Source organism: Pseudophryne corroboree (assembly GCF_028390025.1).
Source record: "Pseudophryne corroboree isolate aPseCor3 chromosome 3 unlocalized genomic scaffold, aPseCor3.hap2 SUPER_3_unloc_32, whole genome shotgun sequence".
Lineage (NCBI taxonomy): Eukaryota > Metazoa > Chordata > Amphibia > Anura > Myobatrachidae > Pseudophryne > Pseudophryne corroboree.
In genome coordinates this window covers 7,620-31,997 of record NW_026967522.1, presented here as the reverse complement: position 1 = coordinate 31,997, position 24,378 = coordinate 7,620, and the positions used below count along the sequence as shown (strand labels likewise).

At 47.2% G+C, this 24,378-nt stretch overlaps 1 protein-coding gene across 1 annotated transcript in view; it reads left to right on the top strand.

The window, feature by feature from the left end:
* The window catches only part of LOC134984051 (uncharacterized), a 236,176-nt gene extending 213,330 nt beyond the window's left edge, over positions 1-22,846 (top strand). Inside the window, exon 17 of the mRNA XM_063949693.1 lies at positions 20,420-22,846. Coding sequence (XP_063805763.1) covers positions 20,420-21,999 — 1,580 coding nt within the window. The 3' untranslated portion in view covers positions 22,000-22,846. The remainder of the gene's footprint in view (positions 1-20,419) is intronic.
* The last annotated feature ends 1,532 nt before the right edge of the window (positions 22,847-24,378 follow it).

Sequence of the window (24,378 nt, the reverse complement as noted above, 5' to 3'; positions counted from 1 at the left end):
ACAAAGAGACTAGTGTACATTCCAATAGGGCCATCCGTTGCATGATTACGGCAATGAAAAATGTGTTGCACATTTCTGACATTAACCCAGGTACCACAAAAAAGGGTATTATGTTTGGGGAGAAAAAGCAACCAGTGGTTTTTCCCCCATCTGATGAGTTGAATGAAGTGTGTGAAGAAGCGTGGTGTTCCCCTGATAAGAAACTGGTAATTTCTAAAAAGTTACTAATGGCGCACCCTTTCCCGCCAGAGGACAGGATACGTTGGGAGACATCCCCTAGGGTGGATAAAGCGCTCACACGTCTGTCAAAAAAGGTGGCACTACCGCTCAGGATACGGCCGCCCTAAAGGAGCCTGCGGATAGAAAGCAGGAGGCTATCCTGAAGTCTGTATATACACACTCAGGTACTATCCTGAGACCGGCTATTGCTTCAGCATGGATGTGCAGTGCTGCAGCTGTGTGGTCAGATTCCCTGTCTGATAACATTGATACCCTTGACAGGGACACTATATTGCTAACCATAGAGCATATTAAAGACGTAGTATTATATATGAGAGATGCACAGAGGGATATTTGCCGGCTGGCATCTAGAATAAATGCAATGTCCATTTCTGCCAGGAGAGTATTATGGACTCGGCAGTGGACAGGTGATGCGGATTCTAAAAGGCACATGGAAGTTTTGCCTTACAAGGGTGAGGAATTGTTTGGGGATGGTCTCTCGGACCTCGTTTCCACAGCGACAGCTGGGAAGTCGACATTTTTACCCTATGTTCCCTCACAGCCAAAGAAAGCACCGTATTATCAGGTACAGTCCTTTCGGCCCCAGAAAGGCAAGCGGGTTAAAGGCGCGTCCTTTCTGCCCAGAGGCGGAGGTAGAGGGAAAAAGCTGCACCATACAGCCAGTTCCCAGGAACAAAAGTCCTCTCCCACTTCCTCTAAGTCCGCCGCATGATGCTGGTGCTCCACAGGCGGAGCCAGGTGCGGTGGGAGCCCGTCTCCGGAACTTCAGCGACCAGTGGGTTCGCTCACGAGTGGATCCCTGGATTCTACAAGTGGTATCTCAGGGGTACAAGCTGGAATTCGAGACGTCTCCCCCTCGCCGTTTCCTCAAATCAGCCTTGCCAACGACTCTCCCAGACAGGGAGGTAGTGCTGGCGGCGATTCACAAGCTGTACTTCCAGCAGGTGATAATCAAGGTACCCCTCCTTCAACAAGGTCGGGGTTACTATTCCACAATGTTTGTGGTACCGAAACCGGACGGTTCGGTGAGACCCATTTTAAATTTGAAATCCTTGAACACTTATATAAGAAGGTTCAAGTTCAAAATGGAATCGCTCAGGGCGGTTATTGCAAGCCTGGACGAAGGGGATTACATGGTTTCACTGGACATCAAGGATGCTTACCTGCATGTCCCCATTTACCCTCCTCACCAGGAGTACCTCAGATTTGTGGTACAGGACTGTCATTACCAATTCCAGACGTTGCCGTTTGGTCTGTCCACGGCACCGAGGGTATTTACCAAGGTAATGGCCGAAATGATGATACTCCTTCGAAAAAAGGGAGTTATAATTATCCCGTACTTGGACGATCTCCTTATAAAGGCGAGGTCCGGGGAGCAGTTGTTGGTCGGAGTAGCACTATCTCGGGAAGTGCTACAACAGCACGGCTGGATTCTGAATATTCCAAAGTCGCAGCTGGTTCCTACGACGCGTCTACTGTTCCTGGGTATGGTTATGGACACAGAACAGAAAAAGGTGTTTCTCCCGGAGGAGAAGGCCAAGGGGTTGTCATCTCTGGTCGGAGACCTCCTAAAACCAAAACAGGTGTCGGTGCATCACTGCACGCGAGTCCTGGGAAGGATGGTAGCTTCTTACGAAGCAATTCCATTCGGCAGGTTCCATGCAAGGATCTTTCAGTGGGATCTGTTGGACAAGTGGTCCGGATCGCATCTTCAGATGCATCGGCTGATAACCCTGTCTCCAAGGCCCATGGTGTCCCTGCTGTGGTGGCTGCAGAGTGCTCATCTTTTAGAGGGCCGCAGATTCGGCATACAGGACTGGGTCCTGGTCACCACGGATGCAAGCCTTCGATGTTGGAGTGCAGTCACACAGGGAAGAAACTTCCAAGGACTATGGTCGAGTCAGGAGACTTGCCTACACATAAATATTCTATAACTAAGGGCCATTTACAATGCCCTAAGTCAGGCAAGACCCCTGCTTCTACACCAGCCGGTGCTGATTCAGTCAGACAACATCACGGTGGTCGCCCATGTAAACCGACAGGGCGGCACAAGAAGCAGGATGGCGATGGCAGAAGCCACAAGGAATCTCCGATGGGCGGAAAATCACGTGTTAGCACTGTCAGCAGTGTTCATTCCGGGAGTGGACAACTGGGAAGCAGACTTCCTCAGCAGACACGACATCCGCCCGGGAGAGTTGGGACTTCATCCAGAAGTCTTCCAGATAATTGTAAACCGTTGGGAAAAACCACAGGTGGACATGATGGCATCCCGCCTCAACAAAAAGCTAAAAAGATATTGCGCCAGGTCATGGGACCCTCAGGCGATAGCTGTGGACGCTCTAGTGACACCGTGGGTGTACCAGACGGTTTATGTGTTCCCTCCTCTTCCTCTCATACCCAAGGTACTGAGGATAATAAGAAGGAGAGGAGTAAGAACTATACTCATTGTTCCGGATTGGCCAAGAAGAGCTTGGTACCCAGAACTTCAAGAAATGATCTCAGAGGACCCATGGCCTCTGCCGCTCAGACAGGACCTGCTGCAGCAGGGGCCCTGTCTGTTCCAAGAATTACCACAGCTGCGTTTGACGGCATGGCGGTTGAACACCGGATCCTAAAGGAAAAGGGCATTTCGGAGGAAGTCATTCCTACGCTGATTAAAGCTAGGAAAGATGTGACCGCAAAACATTATCACCGCATATGGCGGAAATATGTTGCTTAGTGTGAGGCCTGGATGGCCCCAACGGAGGAATTTCAGCTGGGTCGATTTCTGCACTTCCTACAGTCAGGGGTGACTATGGGCCTAAAGTTGGGTTCCATTAAGGTCCAGATTTCGGCTCTGTCAATTTTCTTCCTAAAAGAACTGGCTTCACTGCCTGAAGTTCAGACTTTTGTTAAAGGAGTGCTGCATATTCAGCCCCCTTTTGAGCCTCCAGTGGCACCTTGGGATCTCAACGTGGTGTTGGATTTCCCAAAGTCGCATTGGTTTGAGCCACTTAAAACCGTGGAGATAAAATATCTCACGTGGAAAGTGGTCATGCTGTTGGCCTTGGCGTCGGCCAGGCGTGTATCAGAATTGGCGGCTTTGTCATGTAAAAGCCCTTATCTGATTTTCCATATGGATAGGGCGGAATTGAGGACTCGTTCCCAATTTCTTCCTAAGGTGGTATCAGCGTTTCATTTAAACCAACCTATTATGGTCCCTGCGGCTATTCGGGACTTGGAGGATTCCAAGTTGCTGGACGTAGTCAGGGCCCTGAAAATCTATGTTTCCAGGAAGGCTAGAGTCAGGAAAACTGACTCGCTGTTTATCCTGTATGCACCCAACTAGCTGGGTGCTCCTGCTTCAAAGCAGACTATTGCTCGCTGGATCTGTAGCACGATTCAACTTGCACATTCTGTGGCTGGACTGCCGCATCCTAAATCTGTAAAAGCCCATTCCACGAGGAAAGTGGGCTCTTCTTGGGCGGCTGCCCGAGGGGTCTCGGCTTTACAACTTTGCCGAGCTGCTACTTGGTCGGGTTCAAACACATTTGCAAAATTCTACAAGTTTGATACCCTGGCTGAGGAGGACCTTGAGTTTGCTCATTCAGTGCTGCAGAGTCATCCGCACTCTCCCGCCCGTTTGGGAGCTTTGGTATAATCCCCATGGTCCTTACGGAGTTCCCAGCATCCACTAGGACGTCAGAGAAAATAAGAATTTACTCACCGGTAATTCTATTTCTCGTAGTCCGTAGTGGATGCTGGGCGCCCATCCCAAGTGCGGATTGTCTGCAATACTTGTATATAGTTATTGCCCAACTAAAGGGTTATTGTTATGAGCCATCTGTTCATGAGGTTCAATTGTTATTCATACTGTTAACTGGGTATAGTGTCACGAGTTGTACGGTGTGATTGGTGTGGCTGGTATGAGTCTTACCCGGGATTCCAAATCCTTTCCTTATTGTGTCAGCTCTTCCGAGCACAGTTTCCCTAACTGAGGTCTGGAGGAGGGGCATAGAGGGAGGAGCCAGTGCACACCAGTAGTCCTAATTCTTTCTTAGAGTGCCCAGTCTCCTTCGGAGCCCGCTATTCCCCATGGTCCTTACGGAGTTCCCAGCATCCACTACGGACTACGAGAAATAGAATTACCGGTGAGTAAATTCTTATTTTTTTTACGTAACAGTGTCTTACACACATATTGAAAAGAGTTGCTCCTAAAACTCTCCGCCGGGTCGCAACAACACTTACCCACGGTACAAGTGCTGTCTCGACGGGCGTCTGTGTCGGATGTTACTAGCAGGTCCAGCAGGCGTTACTAGGCTGTGGCCGGAGCACGGGGAGAAGGTAAGGCATCGGTTACGCTTAGAAGGGCCGCACTGTTTGAGAGGAGACTACCAAACAGCTGGCGCACCACCACCACGGGTGCTCTAGTGAAAGCCTTTAGGGATCATAAGGCGCCAGGATTAGTTTGAGGCTGCGATCCCTAGGGTTGATGTCAGCAGTGGGGAGTAAGACGCTCTCCTGGTCACCCCTCCCCCAAGTTCATGACCAGTTTCCTTGTGTCACCCGCCAATTGCTTCACTTCCGTTTCAGACGCTACCACGAGGGGACTCAGTCGTAACATAGGCCGCTGCGTCTGTATACACTGAGGTTTACCGCTAAGAGACTGGGTCGCAGACATGAGCGTCTGCATGCACTAACGTTCACTGAGCATCTGTGTCCACTTAAAATACCGGAGCGGCAGTGTACACTAGTAGCGTGTGGATCCACTCAGCGGTTGCTAAACGTATTGATCGATCCTGGAGTGGGGTGAGTCTCCCTGTGTCCCACTCTACGGAGTAAGGGTTATACAGCACTAAATTTCTATCTACTGTTGTTAGTATGACTAGTTAAGTTTAGGGCCTATTGCATATGAGTTTTGTACAATACTGTGGTTTGATCTGCAATTGCGTCTGAATACATTAAGGACAGCATAGGACAGTAAACCGTAAATGTATGCCTACATACTTGAAATGTGTTCGTAGTTGATAATATGCTCATGTGACAAATATATGACTAATATATAACGTGACTGACTGCTAGTGTGATTGCTGACTTTATATATGTTTGTCAGTGTTTTCTTCTGAACCTCAATGCTGGTGCTTGGGTTGGGGTCAGATTGATATCACTTATGCATATAAAGTGTTTTCAGTCACAGATTGTGTAGTAAATGTGGAAAAGCTGATTATTTATCATGTCTAAGAGCGGCAAAGGTGACGAGGTTACATTAACAGTAACACCAACACTCAAAACATGTTTATCCTGCAAGGTGGGGTTAATAACTCTTTGACAAATGAGGAGGGGTTACGTGCAAATTGTTTTGCATTTCAGCAGAATACAAGGCAGATCCCTGTTCAACAACAAGTAGATCCACCTTGGGCCATGTTTGCACAAATCCTATCTAGTATAGCTGACAGGTTGGTCCGTGCAGCTCCAACCGCAGGAATAGGGTACACTATTAACACATACATGCAGCTCCCATCATATGGTATAGCCCCAACAGCTTCTACAAGTCAACAAGCTGATAAACCAAAGGTAAATATATCATCCAATTCGCAAGCTACACAGGATGATACAACAGATGATGACTCCGTATACTCTACTTCACCATATGAAGAACAAATGGAGGGTTTCAGCTCAGAAGATATAGCTGAGTTAATTGGAGCAATAAAGGATATTCTGTCTCTAGAAGATTCAGCTGAGCCAATAATTAAAACTAAAGCACTTGTGTTTAAACGTCCCAAAACAGTGAGGGTTGAGTTTCCAGGGTCAGAGGAACTGACGGAAATCATGGAGGAACCTTGGGCTACGCCCAATAGGAGATATAGAATTCCAAAAAAATGGGATTCTTACTACCCTTTTCCAACTGGGGACTGTTTAAAAAGAGAAGTGCCTCCTAAGGTAGATACGCATGTCATTCGACTAGTGCGAAAATCTATTTTACCTTTGCCATCTACATCATTAAATGATGTCACAGACAGAAGAGTTGATGGTTTTTTTGAAAAACATATTTTCTCTGTCAGGGGCAGTCATAAGGCCGGCTTTGGCCTCAGCTTAGATGGCAAAAGAGGTAGTTGAATGGGCTGAAGAACTGGAAAATGGGCTCTCAGCACCTACTAGGGAGCAGGAGTCCCATATAGCCCATATGAAACAGGCTGCACTATTCCTAGAAGAAGCAGCAATGGATATAGGTACGATTGCTTCCAAAGCTTCAGCCTTAACAGTAGCTGCTCGCAGAGCAATTTGGCCACGTACATGGAAAGCTAATTCAGAATCCAAAAAGTTTCTGGAAGCTTTGCCTTTTGTTGGAAACATTCTTTTTGGTAAGGAACTGACGGACATTCTGGAGTCAGAAGCTGAATCCAAGAAGGTCAGGTTTCATGCCGGTTATAACCCTAAGCCTAAGGGTTTGAGATTTCGGCCATTTCAGTGGCAGGGTAAAACAAAAGGTAAAAATGAATCAAAGCAAACCCAGTACAATAAGTCTGGTAAAGCAAAGAGGCAGTGGGCCACTAGAGGGCCAGCTTCCAAACCAGAACATAAACCATCAGCCTGATAGTGCGGGCCTCCACTTGGGGGACTCCAAGGTAGGGGGCCGTCTTCTTCTGTTTGCACACATATGGCAGCAGTCGACAACAGACGCCAGGGTGCAAGAAGTGGTATCTCAGGGTTATGTTTTCCCTTTCAAGCAGCAGCATCCTCAAAGGTTTTTTTGCACCAGCCCGTCTCATATAGAGGCGAAAGCCAGGGACCTGCAAAAAGCAGTACAGAAATTGCTTCAGTCCGGGGTAATTATTCCAGTACCCCCGACACAACGGAGGCAGGGGTTTTACTCCAACCTATTTTTGGTCCAGAAGCCAAATGGGTCATTCCGGCCAATTCTCAATCTCAAAATGTTAAACAAATACATTTGGGTCCCAAGGTTCCACATGGAAACGTTGCGTTCCATAGTTTTGGCCATGGAACCAAGGGATTACATGGTATCTCTGGATATACAGGATGGTTACCTGCATGTGCCGATAGCATTGTCCCATCAGTGTTATCTCAGGTTTCCTATCCTCCAGCAACATTTTCAATTCCAGGCATTACCCTTTGGGTTAGCCACAGCCCCCAAAGTGTTTACCAAGATTATGGTGGTTATGGCCGCTTATCTCCGCAAGCAGGGTATAAGAATTTTTCCGTACCTCAACTAGCTTTTAATCCTGGCACAATCCCAGGAATTGCTCTTGAGCCATCTCCAACAGACAATAACTTGTCTACAGAAACACGGATGGCTCATAAATTGGGCAAAGTCGTCTCTGATTCCATCACAACGGATGATTCACTTAGGGGCTGTATTGGATTCAAGTCTGCAGAAAACATTTTTACCTGTGGAAAAGTTATCCAAGGTGCAGTTAATGACTCAGGAATTAATACACAGTCAAACAATATCAGTTCACATGGCAATGCGAGTGATGGGGTTGATGGTGTCAACATTCGGCATGGTGGAATATGGACAATTCCACTCAAGACCTTTGGAATGGAATACATCAGACATAAAAAACACAAATGATGGTACTTCCAGTAAAGGTAAAACGGTCTTTAGCCTGGTGGCTACAGACATCCCATCTAGACAAGGGGAGACCTTTTTGGATATCAGATTGGGAGATCCTGACAACGGATGCCAGTCTTCAGGGCTGGGGAGCAGTGTCCGGAAAATGATGGTTCCAGGGACAATGGCCCACAGAAGAAAGTTGCCTGCCTATAAATATGGTGGAACTTCGGGCCATATACATGGCACTGATTCAGGCAAAGGACATTCTGCAAGGAAAACCAGTCCAGATCCGCTCAAACAATGCAGTTGCGTACCTCCAACCATCAGGGAGGAACTCGCAGCCAAAGAGCAAAGAAGGAGTTCTGCCCACTTTAGTATGTGCCCACTTTAGTATCTTCCAGCATTGTCCGCAGTGTTTATTCCAGGAGTTCTAAACTGGGAAGCGGACTTTCTCAGTCGACACACCATTCAAGCAACCGAATGGGCTCTACACCCGGAAGTATTTCAGACTCTAGAGGACAAGTGGGGTTTGCCAGAGAGAGATCTCATGGCGTCCCATCTGAACCAGTACCGGCATACGGGTCAAGAACAAGAGACCCCGGAGCGATCATTGCGGACGCACTGTCGGTGAAATGTGACTTTCATCTGGCTTGTGTGTTTCCTCCGATCACCCTGTTACCCAGGGTGGTGAGGAAAATAAGACAAGCAAAGAGTGCCGTGATCCTAATAGCACCGGTTTGGCCCAGAAGGCATTGGTACATAGATCTGCTGAGGATGTCGATGAATGCTCCAATTCTGCTCCCTCAACGTCCAGATCTACTGATGCAGGGTCCTTGTTATCACAGGCATCTGGATCGGCGGTCTTTGACAGCACGGCTGTTGAAACCTTTATCCTGAAGTCAAGAGGTTTTTCACAACAGGTAATTCAAACTATGCTCAGAGCAAGGAAACCCTCCTCTGCTCGCATTTATCACCGAATATGGCAAACCTATATTCGTTGGTGCAGTGAAAGAAGTATAGATCCAAAATCTTTCAGAGTATCCAGAATCTTAGATTTCCTTAAGGCAGGAATGGATAAGGGTTTGAAGGTGGCTTCTTTGAGAGTTCAAGTTTCAGCATTGACTGTATGGTTTCAAAAGAAAATTGCCACTTTACAGGATGTGCGTAATTTTTTCCAGGGAATGCTGCGCATTCAACCCTGCAGTACCTTGGGATTTAAGTCTGGTCCTCAAAGCTCCGTTTGAACCACTTAAAAAAGTGGATCTCAAATGGTTGACAGCTAAAGTACTCTTTCTACTGACTACGGCATCAGTTAGATGAGTATCAAATTTAGGAGCGCGGTCATGTAAGTCTCCTTTTCTGATCTTTTTTCCAGATAAAGCCGTTCTCAGAACTAAGTCTGGTTATCTTCCGAAGGTGGTCTCGAAGTTTCACCTTAACAAAGAAATTGTAGTCCCGGCTTTTCAGGTATCAGGACTGTCTGCGGGAGAAGCGTCGCTGGACATAGTCCGTGCATTAAGAATCTACGTAGATCGTACCAGTGCCATCAGAAAGACAGATTCTCTCTTCATTCTCTACGGATTTCACAAGAGAGGATGGCCTGCTAGTAAACAGAGGCTGGCAAGATGGCTTTGAATGACGATTTCAGAAGCATGCTCTCGAGCTGATCTCCCTGTTCCGGCTAAAGTCTCTGCTCACTCTACACGTAAGGTAGGTCCTTCATGGGCAGGACAACATGGTGCTTCAGTAGAACAGATATGTAAGGCAGCCACATGGTCTTCCATTAAAACATTCATTAGACATTATGCTTTGGATACTTTTGCCTCTCATGCTGAATTCGGGAGAAAGGTTCTATCTAATCAGGAGCGTCCCCACCACTAAAAATTGCTTTGGGAAGTCCCAATGTTATCCTGTGGATAACCTGTGGACCTTTTCGGAGAAATATACGTTATGGTAAAAACTTACCGTTGATAATGGTATTTCTCCTATGTCCACAGGTTTCCACAGGGATCCCACCCTGACGCACCTGATTTGAGAATCTTTATACTCACTAACCTCTTCCCTCTTGCATGGAAGGGTGTGCATGTGTGTTCTTCTCGCCTGAATAGGGTTCAAACTATAGATTGTAATCTTGCAAGCAGGGCCTTCCTACCTCTATGTCTGTCTGTTTTTACCCAGTTTTGTTCTATTACTGTTGTTCTAATTGTAAAGCGCAACGGAATATGCTGCGCTATATAAGAAACTGTTAATAAACATTATGCTCCTTCCTAAATGCTTTGGAAACAACTGATTTGACGGAGTCGGTGGGCGGAATTATATGTACGAGCCCGGTGCATCCTGGGAGGCCAGAAAGCTCGTGATCGTTTGGTGCCAATCCGCTTTCGCTCCAGCATATCCCAATGTTATCCTGTGGAAACCTGTGGACACAGGAGAAATACCGTTATCAACGGTAAGTTCTTACTATAACGTATATTTAATTACCTACCGGTATATCCTTTTCTCGTAGTCCATAGAGGATACTGGGCGCCTGCCCAGTGCTTTGTGTTTTCCTGCTTTGTTACAGTATTGTTGGTTCAGCTGTTGCTGTTCCTGTTCAAGTTTGCTTAGCATGGCTTTCCTCTTGTTATGTGTGTGCTGGTTCCAATCTCACCACTGTCCTTATATATCCTTCTTTCGAAGTATGTCCGTCTCCTCCGGGCACAGTTTCTAGACTGAGTCTGGGAGGAGCTAGCCCACACTATTAAATTCTTAAAGTGCCCTTGGCTCCTAGTGGACCCGTCTATACCCCATGGTACGAAATGGAACCCCAGTATCCTCTACGGACTACGAGAAAAGGATTTGCCGGTAGGTAATTAAAATCCTATAGCTGGTGTATCACAAAGACCTGTGAAAGCGGGTTGCTGGATGACACATGTAGATTCACACATGGATGGGTCAAATTCAAGAGGTCCTTGCAGGAGATATGTCCCTGGTAATTACAGTGACTCTCATAAAGCACAATCAGTGCACGCGTCTTGTGTGACTCTCTCATGGAGATAGGTGCTATTAGCGCTAGGACTACTGCCATGGTAGTATCAATGCGCAGAGCTTTGTGGCTGCGTCAGTGGATAGCGGACGCAGATTCCAAGAGCAGTGTGGGGTCTCTTCCTTTCTCAGGGAAATTTCAAAGGTTACTGCTGGGAAATTCACGTTTTTCCCCTCTGGGGCCCCACCGGCTAGGCATTCCTACCCAGGGCTGTCTACCCAGTCCTTTCGGACTGCCAGGTTCAGATCAAGAGCCAGATGCACCTCAAACACGGCAAAAGGCACGACAAAAAAAAACAGGCACCGCAGGTTCCCGGGAACAAAGCACCACTTCAGCTTCCACTAGGGTCTCAGCATGATGGTGCCCCCCCCCCCCCCCCCCCTCCCCACCCTGATGGGATCTCGAGGTGGGAGCTCGATTGCATCACTTCAGCCGCATCTGTGAAAGCTCCTACTAGGATGCCTGGGTAAAGGATCTCATTGCTCAGGGCTACAAGCTGGAGTTAAACATTGCTCCTCCCGAACGATTTTTCAAATCAAGCTTACCAGTTTTGGAGGATACATGAGTTACGCTGCAACAGGCCATCCTAAAGTTGGTCCAGTCCCAAGTCATTGCTCCAGTGCCGCTACAACAACAGGGAAAGGGTTACTACTCCATCCTGTTTGTGGTACCAAAACCGGACGGTTCGGTAAGGCCCATTTTGAATCGAAAATCCTTGAACCCTTGCTAAAAGGTTTTCAAGATCAAGATGGAATCCTTGCGAGCAGTGATTGCAGGTGTAGAAGAACAGGAGTTCATGGTTTCGTTGGATATAAAGGACGCTTATCTCAATATCCTTATTTGGCCACCTCACCAGGCTTGCCTATGGTTTGCCCTGCTGAACGATCACTACGAGTGCCAGGCGCTACCCTTCGGCCTGTCCACAGCTCTGAGGGTCTTCACAAAGATGATGGCAGATATGATCCAGCTCCGAGTCCAGGGGATCAGTATTGTCCCTTACCTAGACGATCTCTTGATAAAGGCTAGATCCAGGGAGCTTCTATTGCTCAATATAGGCCACACTATTCAGCTTCTGTCACATCATGGGTGGATCCCACCTGGAGCCTACTCAGCGGCTCCTATTCCTGGGAATGTTTCTCAATGCAGTGGGTCAGAAAGTATTCCTCCTAGAGGTCGAGGCAAGGACGGTCCAGGATGTGGTCCGAGCGGTTCTACGACCGAATCGGATCTATATCCATCTTTGCATAAGATTGTTGGGAAAGATGGTAACCGCATACGAGGCGATCCAGTATGGAAGGTTCCACGCCAGAACATTTTAATTGGATCTCCTGAGCTAGTAGTCCGGTACACATCTTCAGATGCACCGGATCATACACTACCGTTCAAAAGTTTGGGGTCACTTACAAATTTCCTTTTATCTCTAACGTCCTAGTGGATGCTGGGGACTTCGTAAGGACCATGGGGAATAGACGGGCTCCGCAGGAGACTGGGCACTCTAAAGAAAGATTAGCTACTATCTGGTGTGCACCTGCTCGTCCCTCTATGCCCCTCCTCCAGACCTCAGTTAGAATCTGTGCCCGGCCAGAGCTGGGTGCTCCTAGTGGGCTCTCCTGAGCCTGCTAGAAAAAGAAAGTATTTGTTAGGTTTTTTATTTTCAGTGAGCTTCTGCTGGCAACAGACTCACTACTACGTGGGACTGAGGGGAGAGAAGCAAACCTACCTATCTGCAGCTAGGTTGCGCTTCTTAGGCTACTGGACACCATTAGCTCCAGAGGGATCGAACACAAGTACCTAACCTTGATCGTCCGTTCCCGAAGCCGCGCCGCCGTCCCCCTCGCAGAGCCAGAAGTACAGAAGACCGGCAGAAGCAAGAAGACATCGAAATCGGCGGCAGAAGACTCCTTTCTTCACATGAGGTAGCGCACAGCACTGCAGCTGTGCGCCATTGCTCCCACATTACACCCACACACTCCGGTCACTGTAGGGTGCAGGGCGCAGGGGGGGGCGCCCTGGGCAGCAATTGGGTACCTCCTGGCAAAAGCAGCATATATACAGTTGGACACTGTTATATGCATGAGCCCCCGCCATAAATTTTACACAAAATTGCGGGACAGAAGCCCGCCGCTGAGGGGGCGGGGCCTTCTTCCTCAGCACTCTCCAGCGCCATTTTTTCTCCACAGATCCGCTGAGGCTCTCCCCTGCACGATAGAGAGGGTGAAAAAGAGAGGGGGGGGCACATAAAATTGGCGTAAAAACAATATATACAGCAGCTACAGGGTTAACACTAAGTTACTGTGTGTTTCCTGGGTCATATAGCGCTGGGGTGTGTGCTGGCATACTCTCTCTCTGTCTCTCCAAAGGGCCTTGTGGGGGAACTGTCTTCAAATAGAGCATCCCCTGTGTGTGTGGTGTGTCGGTACGTGTGTGTCGACATGTCTGAGGTAAAAGGCTCCCCTAAGGAGGAGATGGAGCAAATATGTGTGTGTGAGGGTGTCTCCGTCTACAACACCGACACCGGTTTGGATATGTGTAAGTGCTGAGGTGAATTTATTGCACAAAAGATTAGAGAACAGACAGGGAATCTACCCATGTCTGTCCCTATGTCGCAGAGACCTTCAGAGTCTCTCAATGATCACTATCCAAAATAATAAACACTGGTATCGACACGGAGTTTGACTCCAGTGTCGACTACGATAATGCAAAGTTACAGCCAAGATGGCTGAAAGGTATTCAATATATGATAATTGTAATAAAAGACGATTTGCATATCACTGATGACTCATTGTCCCTGTCACAAGGGTACACAGGTGTAAGGGGAAGAAAGCTGAGGTAAATTTCCCTCCTCTCATGAGGAAAAAGAGCGGGAATCTCCAGACGTGAGACTGCAGCTTCCCACAAAGAATTCTCGGGCAATATCCTTTCCCCACTAGGGCCAGGATACGATGGGAATCTTCCTCTAGGGTGTCACAAAAGGCAGCCCTGATGTTACAGCTATTCTCAAGGATCCTGCAGATAGCGTGCACATTCTGGTACACTACTCAGACCGGCGATTGTGTCGGCATGGGTTTATAGCGCTGTGGCAGCGTAGACGGGTTCCTTATCAGCAGAGATTGAGACCCTAGTATGTATGTATATATATAGAGATATATATATATATATATATTAAAGATGCTGTCTTAAGAGAGATGTGTATATATAAAACATGCCATAGAGACATGAGTATACTGGGTCCTAGAGCCACAGCTATGTCGATTTCTGCGTGACGTGTCCGGTACAATATGCAATGGACAGATGATGCCGACTTAAGTGGCATATGGAAGGCTGAGGATTGTGGGGAGAAGGGTTCTCGGACTGGTCTCCACAGCTATAGCTGGTAATTCTGATATGTTGCCTCATATCCCTGCACAGCCTAGAAAAGCACGACATTATCAAATGCAGCTTTTCTAATAAAGAAACAAGAAAGTCCGAGATGCGTCCTTTCTTGCCAGAGGCGGGGCAGAGAAAACAGAAGTCCTCCCCGGCCTCTACAAAAATCCACTGCATGTCGCTGGGGCTCCACAGGCGGTGCTAGGCCCGGTGGGGGCACGCCTTCGTAAGTTCAGCCACAAGTGGGTTCGCTCCCTGTTTGATCCCTGGGCAATAGATATTGTGTCTCAGGGATACAAGCTGGACTTTGAGAAGATGCCCCCTTACCGACGACCCTGCCGGCTTCCCCCCACGAGAGGAAAACAGTGTTAACTGCAATTCACAAATTGTATCTTCAACAGGTGGTGGTCAAGGTTCACCTCCTTTAACAAGGAGGGGATTGTTTTTCGACCAGGTTGTAGTCCCAAAACCAGGTGGTTCGGTCGGACCCATATTCAATTTAAAATCCCTGAACATATACCTGAAAGGTTTCAAGTTCAAGATGGAATCGCTAAAAACGGTTATTGCAAGCCTGAAAGGGGGAGATTTAATGGTGACTCGGGACATAAAGGATGCACACCTTCTTGTCCCCATTTATCCACCTCATCAGGGCGTACCTCAGAATTGCGGTACGGGATGGTCATTACCGATTTCAGACGTTGCCGTTTTTTGTCTCTCCACGGCCTTGAGACTATTCACCAAGGTAATGGCGGAAATGATGTTGCTCCTGCGGAAGCAAGGTGTCACTATTATCACGTACTTGGACGATCTCATAAAAGCGAGATCAAGAGAGCAGTTGCTGAACACTTTCTCTGGAAGTGAAACGGCAACACGGCTGGATTCTATATATTCCAAAGTCGCAGTGGGTTCTTACAGCTCATCTGCTTCTCCTAGGCATGATCTTAGATACAGACCAGAAAAGGGTTATCTTCCGATAGAGAGAGCTCAGGAGCTCGTGACACTGGTCAGGAATCTATTAAAATCAAAACAGGTGTCAGTGCATCACTGCACTCAAGTCCTGGGAAGGAGGGTGGCATAATTCGAGGCCATTCCCTTCGGCAGGTTCCATACGAGGACCTTACATTGGGACTTACTGGACAAGTGGTCCGGATCACATCATCGGATGCATCGGTTAATCACCCTATCCCCCAGGGCCAGGGTGTCACTCCTGTGGTGGCTGCAGAGTGCTCGCCTTCTGGAGGGCTGCAGATTCAGCATTCAAGACTAGGTCCTGGTGACCACGGAAGCAAGCCTCCGAGGGTGGGGAGCAGTCACACAGGGAAGAAATTTCCAAGGGCTGTGGTCAAGTCAAGAGACTTGCCTTCACATCAACATCCTGGAACTAAGGGCCATATACAACGCCCTGCGTCAAGCGGAGAACTTGCTTCGCGACAAACCGGTTCTGATTCAGCCGGACATCACCGCAGTAGCGCATGTAAACCGATAAGGCAGCACAAGGAGCAGAGTGGCGATGGTGGAAGTCTCCAGAATTCTTCGCTGGGCGGAGAATCACGTAAGCGCACTGTCGGCGGTGTTCATCCCGGGAGTGGACAACTGGGAAGCAGACTTCCTCAGCAGACACGACCTCCACCCGAGAGAGTAGGGACTTCATCAGGAGGTCTTCGCACAGATTGCAAGTCAGTGGGGACTGCCCCAGATAGACATGATGGCGTCCCGCCTCAACAAAAAGCTACAGAGGTATTGCGCCAGATCAAAAGACCCTCAGGCGGTAGCTGTAGATGCCCTGGTTACACCGTGGGTGTTCCAGTCGGTCTATATGTTTCCTCCTCTTCCTCTCATACCCAAGGTGTTGAGAATAATAAGAAAAAGAGGAGTGAGAACAATTCTTATTGTTCCAGATTGGCTACGAAGGACCTGGTATCCGGATCTGCTGGAAATGCTCACAGAGGACCCGTGGCCTCTTCCTCTAAGACAGGATCTGTTGCAACAGGGGCCCTGTCTGTTCCAAGACTTACAGCGGCTGCGTTTGACGGCATGGCAGTTGAATGCCGGATCCTAGCTGAAAAGGGCATTCCGGATGAGGTCCTTCCTACGCTGATAAAGGCTAGGAAGGACGTGACATCTAAACATAACCGAATATGGCGAAAATATGTATCTGAGGCCAGGAATGCTCCTACGGAGGAATTCCAGCTGGGCCATTTCCTTCACTTCCTACAGTCCGGAGTGAATTTGGGCCTAAAATTGGTCTCCATTAAAGTCCAGATTTCGGCCCTATCCATTTTCTTTCAAAAGGAATTGGCTTCTCTACCGGAAATCCAGACGTTTGTAAAGGGAGTGCTGTATATTCAGCCTCCTTTTGTGCCTCCAGTGTCACCTTGGGATCTTAACGTGGTGTTAGGCTTCTTGAAATCCCACTGGTTTGAACCACTTAAATTGGTGGAGTTGAAATATCTCGCGTGGAAGGTGGTCATGCTATTATCCTTGGCTTCGGCCAGGCGCGTGTCAGAGTTGGCGGCTTTGTCACATAAAAGCCCCTATCTGGTTTTCCATATGGATAGAGCAGAATTGCGGACCCGTCCAAAATTTCTGCCAATAGTGGTTTCATCTTTTCATATAAATCAACCTATTGTCGTGCCTGTGGCTACTAGTGACTTGGAGGATTCCGAGTTGCTTGCTGTGGTCAGGGCTTTGAAGGTTTATGTAGCCAGAACGGCTAGGGTCAGGAAAACAGAGTCGTTGTTTATCCTGTATGCATCCAACAAGCTGGGTGCTCCTGCATCAAAGCAAACTACTGCTCGTTGGATTTGTAACACGATTCAGCAGGCTCATTTGGCGGCTGGCTTACCGCTGCCAAAATCAGTTAAGGCCCATTCCACTAGGAAGGTGGGTTCTTCTTGGGCGGCTGCCCGAAGGGTCTCTGCATTACAATTTTGCCAAGCGGCTTCTTGGTCAGGTTCAAATACTTTTGCAAAGTTCTACAAGTTTGATACCCTGGCTGAGCAGGACCTTTTGTTTGTTCAATCGGTGCTGCAGAGTCATCTGCACTCTCCCGCCCGTTTGGGAGCATTGGTATAATCCCCATGGTCCTTACGGAGTCCCCAGCATCCACTAGGACGTTAGAGAAAATAAGATTTTACCTACCGGTAAATCTATTTCTCGTAGTCCGTAGTGGATGCTGGGCGCCCGTCCCAAGTGCGGACTTTTCTGCAAGACTTGTATATAGTTATTGTTTCAATAAGGGTTGAGTTATGGTTGCATCTGGGTTTGACCTGATGCTCTGTTTTTTGTCATACTGTTAACTGGTTGTTATCACGTGTTATACGGTGTGATTGGTGTGGCTGGTATGAATCTTGCCCTGAATTATCAAAATCCTTTCCTTGTACTGTCAGCTCTTCTGGGCACAGTTTCTCTAACTGAGGTCTGGAGGAGGGGCATAGAGGGAGGAGCCAGTGCACACCAGAACCTAAATTCTTTCTTAACGTGCCCATGTCTCCTGTGGAGCCGTCTATCCCCATGGTCCTTACGGAATCCCCAGCATCCACTACGGACTACGAGAAATAGATTTACCGGTAAGTAAAATCTTATTTTATACTTCATGGTTAGTTGCCAGTACAAGAGAGAGATATATCTAAGTCTTATTATAATATTACATTTGTTATTGTGAGTGTTCTCAGGAGGGTGGACACAATGATAGTCTGAGACACAATATTATAAAGCCTTCATTAAAAGTTATGTTTTATTATGCACACACATTTACAATTAAGTGTCCCAGAGAGTCGTCTTCTCCTATTGTTTACAAGATTAATATTGTTACAGAAATTGACACATTTCCATAATGTATTTTATTTCCAGCAGAGGGACACACAAGCAGGAACATCTCAGAAGGACATCTAATGTTATCCCCGGATTGTGAAATAAGAGATAATGACAGTATACAGGATTCTCCAGGAGCTAATCCTATTACCCCAATTATACATCCAGCTCTATCAGCTGATCCCCCTGATCCTGGGAGTAGGGACTTCATCAGGAGGTCTTCGCACAGATTGCAAGTCAGTGGGGACTGCCAAAGATAGACATGATGGCGTCCCGCCTCAACAAAAAGCTACAGAGGTATTGTGCCAGATCAAAAGACCTTCAGGCGGTAGCTGTAGATGCCCTGGTTACACCGTGGGTGTTCCAGTCGGTCTATGTGTTTCCTCCTCTTCCTCTCATACCCAAGGTGTTGAGAATAATAAGAAAAAGAGGAGTGAGAACAATTCTTATTGTTCCAGATTGGCTACGAAGGACCTGGTATCCGGATCTGCTGGAAATTCTCACAGAGGACCCGTGGCCTCTTCCTCTAAGACAGGATCTGTTGCAACAGCGGCCCTGTCTGTTCCAAGACTTACCGCGGCTGCGTTTGACGGCATGGCGGTTGAATGCCGGATCCTAGCTGAAAAGGGCATTCCGGATGAGGTCATTCCTACGCTGATAAAGGCTAGGAAGGACGTGACATCTAAACATTATCACCAAATATCGCGAAAATATGTTTCTTGGTGTGAGGCCAGGAATGCTCCGACGGAGGAATTCCAGCTGGGCCATTTCCTTCACTTCCTACAGTCCGGAGTGAATTTGGGCCTAAAATTGGTCTCCATTAAAGTCCAGATTTCGGCCCTATCCATTTTCTTTCAAAAGGAATTGGCTTCTCTACCGGAAATCCAGACGTTTGTAAAGGGAGTGCTGCATATTCAGCCTCCTTTTGTGCCTCCAGTGTCACCTTGGGATCTTAACGTGGTGTTAGGCTTCTTGAAATCCCACTGGTTTGAACCACTTAAATTGGTGGAGTTGAAATATCTCGCGTGGAAGGTGGTCATGCTATTAGCCTTGGCTTCGGCCAGGCGCGTGTCAGAGTTGGCGGCTTTGTCACATAAAAGCCCCTATCTGGTTTTCCATATGGATAGAGCAGAATTGCAGACCCGTCCACAATTTCTGCCAAAAGTGGTTTCATCTGTTCATATGAATCAACCTATTGTCGTGCCTGTGGCTACTAGTGACTTGGAGGATTCCGAGTTGCTTGTTGTGGTCAGGGCTTTGAAGCTTTATGTAGCCAGAATGGCTAGGGTCAGGAAAACAGAGTCGTTGTTTATCCTGTATGCATCCAACAAGCTGGGTGCTCCTGCATCAAAGCAAACTATTGCTCGCTGGATCTGTAACACGATTCAGCAGGCTCATTTGGCGGCTGGATTACCGCTGCCAAAATCAGTTAAGGCCCATTCCACTAGGAAGGTGGGCTCTTCTTGGGCGGCTGCCCGAGGGGTCTCTGCATTACAACTTTGCCAAGCGGCTACTTGGTCAGGTTCAAATACTTTTGCAAAGTTCTACAAGTTTGATACCCTGGCTGAGCAGGACCTTTTGTTTGCTCAATTGGTGCTGCAGAGTCATCTGCACTCTCCCCCCCGTTTGGGAGCTTTGGTATAATCCCCATGGTCCTTACGGAGTCCCCAGCATCCACTAGGACGTTAGAGAAAATAAGATTTTACCTACCGGTAAATCTATTTCTCGTAGTCTGTAGTGGATGCTGGGCGCCCGTCCCAAGTGCGGACTTTTCTGCAAGACTTGTATATAGTTATTGTTTCAATAAGGGTTGAGTTATGGTTGCATCTGGGTTTGACCTGATGCTCTGTTTTTTGTCATACTGTTAACTGGTTGTTATCACGTGTTATACGGTGTGATTGGTGTGGCTGGTATGAATCTTGCCCTGAATTATCAAAATCCTTTTCTTGTACTGTCAGCTCTTCTGGGCACAGTTTCTCTAACTGAGGTCTGGAGGAGGGGCATAGAGGGAGGAGCCAGTGCACACCAGAACCTAAATTCTTTCTTAAAGTGCCCATGTCTCCTGTGGAGCCGTCTATCCCCATGGTCCTTACGGAATCCCCAGCATCCACTACGGACTACGAGAAATAGATTTACCGGTAAGTAAAATCTTATTTTATACTTCATGGTTAGTTGCCAGTACAAGAGAGAGATATATCTAAGTCTTATTATAATATTACATTTGTTATTGTGAGTGTTCTCAGAAGGGTGGACACAATGATAGTCTGAGACATAATATTATAAAGCCTTCATTAAAAGTTATGTTTTATTATACACACACATTTACATTTAAATGTGTCCCAGAGAGTCATCTTCTCCTATTGTTTACAAGATTAATATTGTTACAGAAATTGACACATTTCCATAATGTATTTTATTTCCAGCAGAGGGACACACAAGCAGGAATATCTCAGAAGGACATCTAATGTTATCCCTGGATTCTGAAATAACCGATAATGACAGTAGACAGGATTATCCAGGAGCTAACCCCATTACCCCAATTATTCATCCAGGTCTATCAGCTGATCCCCCTGATCCTGGGAAATGTTCTCCTGATCACGCTTATATTGGTGCATCTGTTACAGCTCTAACAGTAGATACAGTGTTTCCATGTTCTATAGATGCCAAATGTTTTACACAGAACACAAAGCTTCATCAGCCAGCTAAGGCAGGTGAGAGGCCATTTCCATGTTCTGAGTGTGGGAAATATTTTACATGCAAATCAGCTCTTGTTACACATCAGAGAAGACACACAGGTGAGAAGCCATTTCCATGTTCTGAGTGTGAGAAATGTTTTGCATGGAAATCAAATCTGGTTACACACCAGCAAATTCACACAGGTGAGAAGCCATTTCCATGTTCTGAGTGTGAGAAATGTTTTGCACGGAAATCACATCTTGTTAGACATCAGCAAAGTCACACAGGTGAGAAGCCATTTCCATGTTCTGAGTGTGGGAAATGTTTTGCACAGAAATCAGAACTTGTTATACATCAGAAAAGTCACACAGGTGAGAAGCCATTTCCATGTACTGAGTGTGGGAAATGTTTTGCACATAAATCAGACCTTGTTAAACATCACAGAAGTCACACAGGTGCAAAGCCATTTCCATGTTTTGAGTGTGGGAAATGTTTTGCAATCAAATCAGATCTTGTTAATCATCAGAGAAGTCACACAGGTGAGAAGCCGTTTTCTTGCTCTGAGTGTGGGAAATGTTTTTCCTGGAAATCACTACTTGTTATACATCTGCGAAGTCACACAGGTGAGAATCCATTTCCATGTTCTGAGTGTGGGAAATGTTTTCAACACAAATCACATCTTGTTACACATCAAAGAATTCACACAGGTGAGAAGCCATTTCAATGTTCTGAGTGTGGGAAATGTTTTATCCAGAAATCACAACTTGTTATACATCAGGGAAGTCACACAGGAGAAAGGCCATTTCCATGTTCTGAGTGTAGGAAATGTTTTACAAACAAATCGAATCTTGTTAGACATCAGAGAAGTCACACAGGTGAGAGGCCATTTTCATGTTCTGAGTGTGGGAAATGTTTTGCACGGAAATCAGTACTTGTTGAACATCACAGAAGTCACACAGATGAAAAGCCATTTCCATGTTCTGAGTGTGGGAAATGTTTTGCACACAAATCAGATCTTGTTATACATCAGAGAAGTCACACAGGTGAGAAGCCATATTCCTGTTCTGAGTGTGGGAAATATTTTGCACAGAAATCATATCTTATTACACATCAGAGAAGTCACACAGGTGAGAAGCCATATTCCTGTTCTGAGTGTGGGAAATATTTTGCACAGAAATCATATCTTATTACACATCAGAGAAGTCACACAGGTGAGAAGCCATTTTCTTGCTCTGAGTGTGGGAAATGTTTTATACGGAAATCACAACTTGTTACACATCAGCGAAATCACACAGGTGAGTGGCCATTTCCATCCTCTGTGAAATAAATCAGCACAATAGACATCACTTGGAAACTATTGTACTCTTCTGGAGTATACTTAACATTGCCATGCATTGTTCTTCAAGGTTCTTATCTCCTATGCTTTTTGCAATATACATGCTACAACTGGGTGATATAATCAGATGTCATGCCCTTATCTACCACTGCTATGCAGATGACTTGTCTTTTGCTCCGGATACTGAGAACCCAGTACCAATCCTAAATGGTTGTCTAGCTGAGCTCCATGTGTGGGTGATGCCAGTTGGCTGTGACTCAGTCCTGGTGAAACAGGTCCTTATGGTAGAAGCTCACCAACAAAAGGCAGGGCTACAGCTCAGCTTTGCAAACCAACCAGACTTATGCTTGTGGGTTCAGAGTTACAAAATGCTGATCATGTGGAATCTTGGTGTCCTGGATGGTGGAGTGACACTTAGATATCAGGTATCATCCACAATCCGATCCTCATCTGAGGAACATAGCCAGACTCCAGCACTTTATTCCCTCAGAAGATCTACCTACAGTCATACATGCACTTGTATCATCATGCATAGACTACTGCAATGTCCTCTACCTGGGTCTCCCAGCAAAAGAATTGCACCACTTGTGGCTTGTACAGAATGCAGCAGCCAGTCATATCTAACCGGCCCGTTCCTGCCACATAACACCCATTCTCTTCTCCCTTCACCGGCTGCCTGTAAGATGATGACTTACATAATCTTACTGACTCTCCCATCCCTACATGACCAGGGTCCATGGAACCAGAAGCAGCTTCTGCCTCCTTACTGCCTGGTTTCTTCCGTCTGCAGATGAAGGACTGTTACCACCAGTACCAAGAATCCCCAAGAAATTCTGAAATATCAGGGGGGGGGGGGGGGGAGACAGGGTGGTGGCACTATTGCTGTAGCGGGGGCTGCCGGAAGTACTGTCTGTGGGTAATATTGTCCCCAAGCAGTGCTGAGGTGGAAGAGGGGGGGCACAGGGTGGTGAACAGTAGGGGAGACAAGGTAGTTGACAGTAGTGGGGGAAAGACAGGTTGGGGGAGATAGGGCAGGTGGCAGTAGTGGGAAGAGACCGGGCGGGTGGAAGTAGTGAGACAGGGTGGGTGGCAGTAGTGGGGGAGACAGGGAGGGTGGCAGTAGTGGGGGGAGACAGGGAGGGTGGCAGTAGGGGGAGGAGACAGGGCGGTGGCATTAGTGGGGGGAGACAGGGCGGGTGGCAGTAGTGGGGGAGACATGGCGAGTGGCAGTAGTGGGGGTAGACAGGGCAGATGGTCACAGTGCAGTACCAGGGGCTGCTGGAGGCAGTAAAGAGGTGTATGTGTCCCGCACAGAATCAGTTGATAATTAGGCCTAATGATGATTATGCTTCCTTATTTCTAATTAATCCCTTGTATGTGTTACTGTTATTTGCTGTGTCAGCCTTTATGTGTGTTCTGTGTAATAATCCTGAAAGTAGTGCTGCTACCGATCTCATATCATTTGTAGTAACTTGCAAAAAATGAGGAAAAGATAATGTGCACTCTGGAAGTTTATCGGGGGTTAAAGATGAATGCAGATGTGACATCACGCAGCCCCTGGAAAATGGTCCCGGCCCTCCCCATATAGCTAGACAAAAAAATGTGTATTAAAGATATGAAATAAAGTTGTTTAAAAACAAAAGATTTCCGTGAAGTCTTTTTATTTCTCTTACGTCCGAGAGGATGCTGGGGTTCCATTTAGTACCATGGGGTATAGATGGGTCTCTTAGGGGCCATGGGCACTAAGAGTTTAATAGTGTGGGCTGGCTTCTCCCTCTATGCCCCTACCAGACTCAGTTTAGAAAATGTGCCCAGTGAAGCCGGTCACAGCTAGGGGAGCTCCTAGGACTTTCTCATACGTCCTAGAGGATACTGGGGTCCACTTCAGTACCATGGGGTATAGATGGTTCCGTAGGAGCCATGGGCACTTTAAGACTTTTCAAGGGTGTGAACTGGCTCCTCCCTCTATGCCCCTCCTCCAGACCTCAGTTTAGAAAATGCCCAGGCAGACTGGATGCACTCCAGGGGAGCTCTACTGAGTTTCTCTGAAAGACATGTTAGGTTTTTTATTTTCAGGGAGGACTGCTGGCAACAGTCTCCCTGCTTCGTGGCACTTAGGGGGCAGAAGTAGGAACCAACTTCCTGAATAGTTTCATGGCTCTGCTCCTGGCTGACAGGACACCACTAGCTCCTGAAGGGTAATTAAAGCTAGCTGCGGTTCTCTGCTCACTCCCCCAGCTCGCCGCCACCCCCTTACAGAGCCAGAAGACAGGTGAGTGTAAGAAGAAAAGGATCTTCAGTCATCATGATGGCTAAAAGGTACCGCGCAGCGGGCGGGAATGCTGCGCGCCATGCTACCCATCACACTCA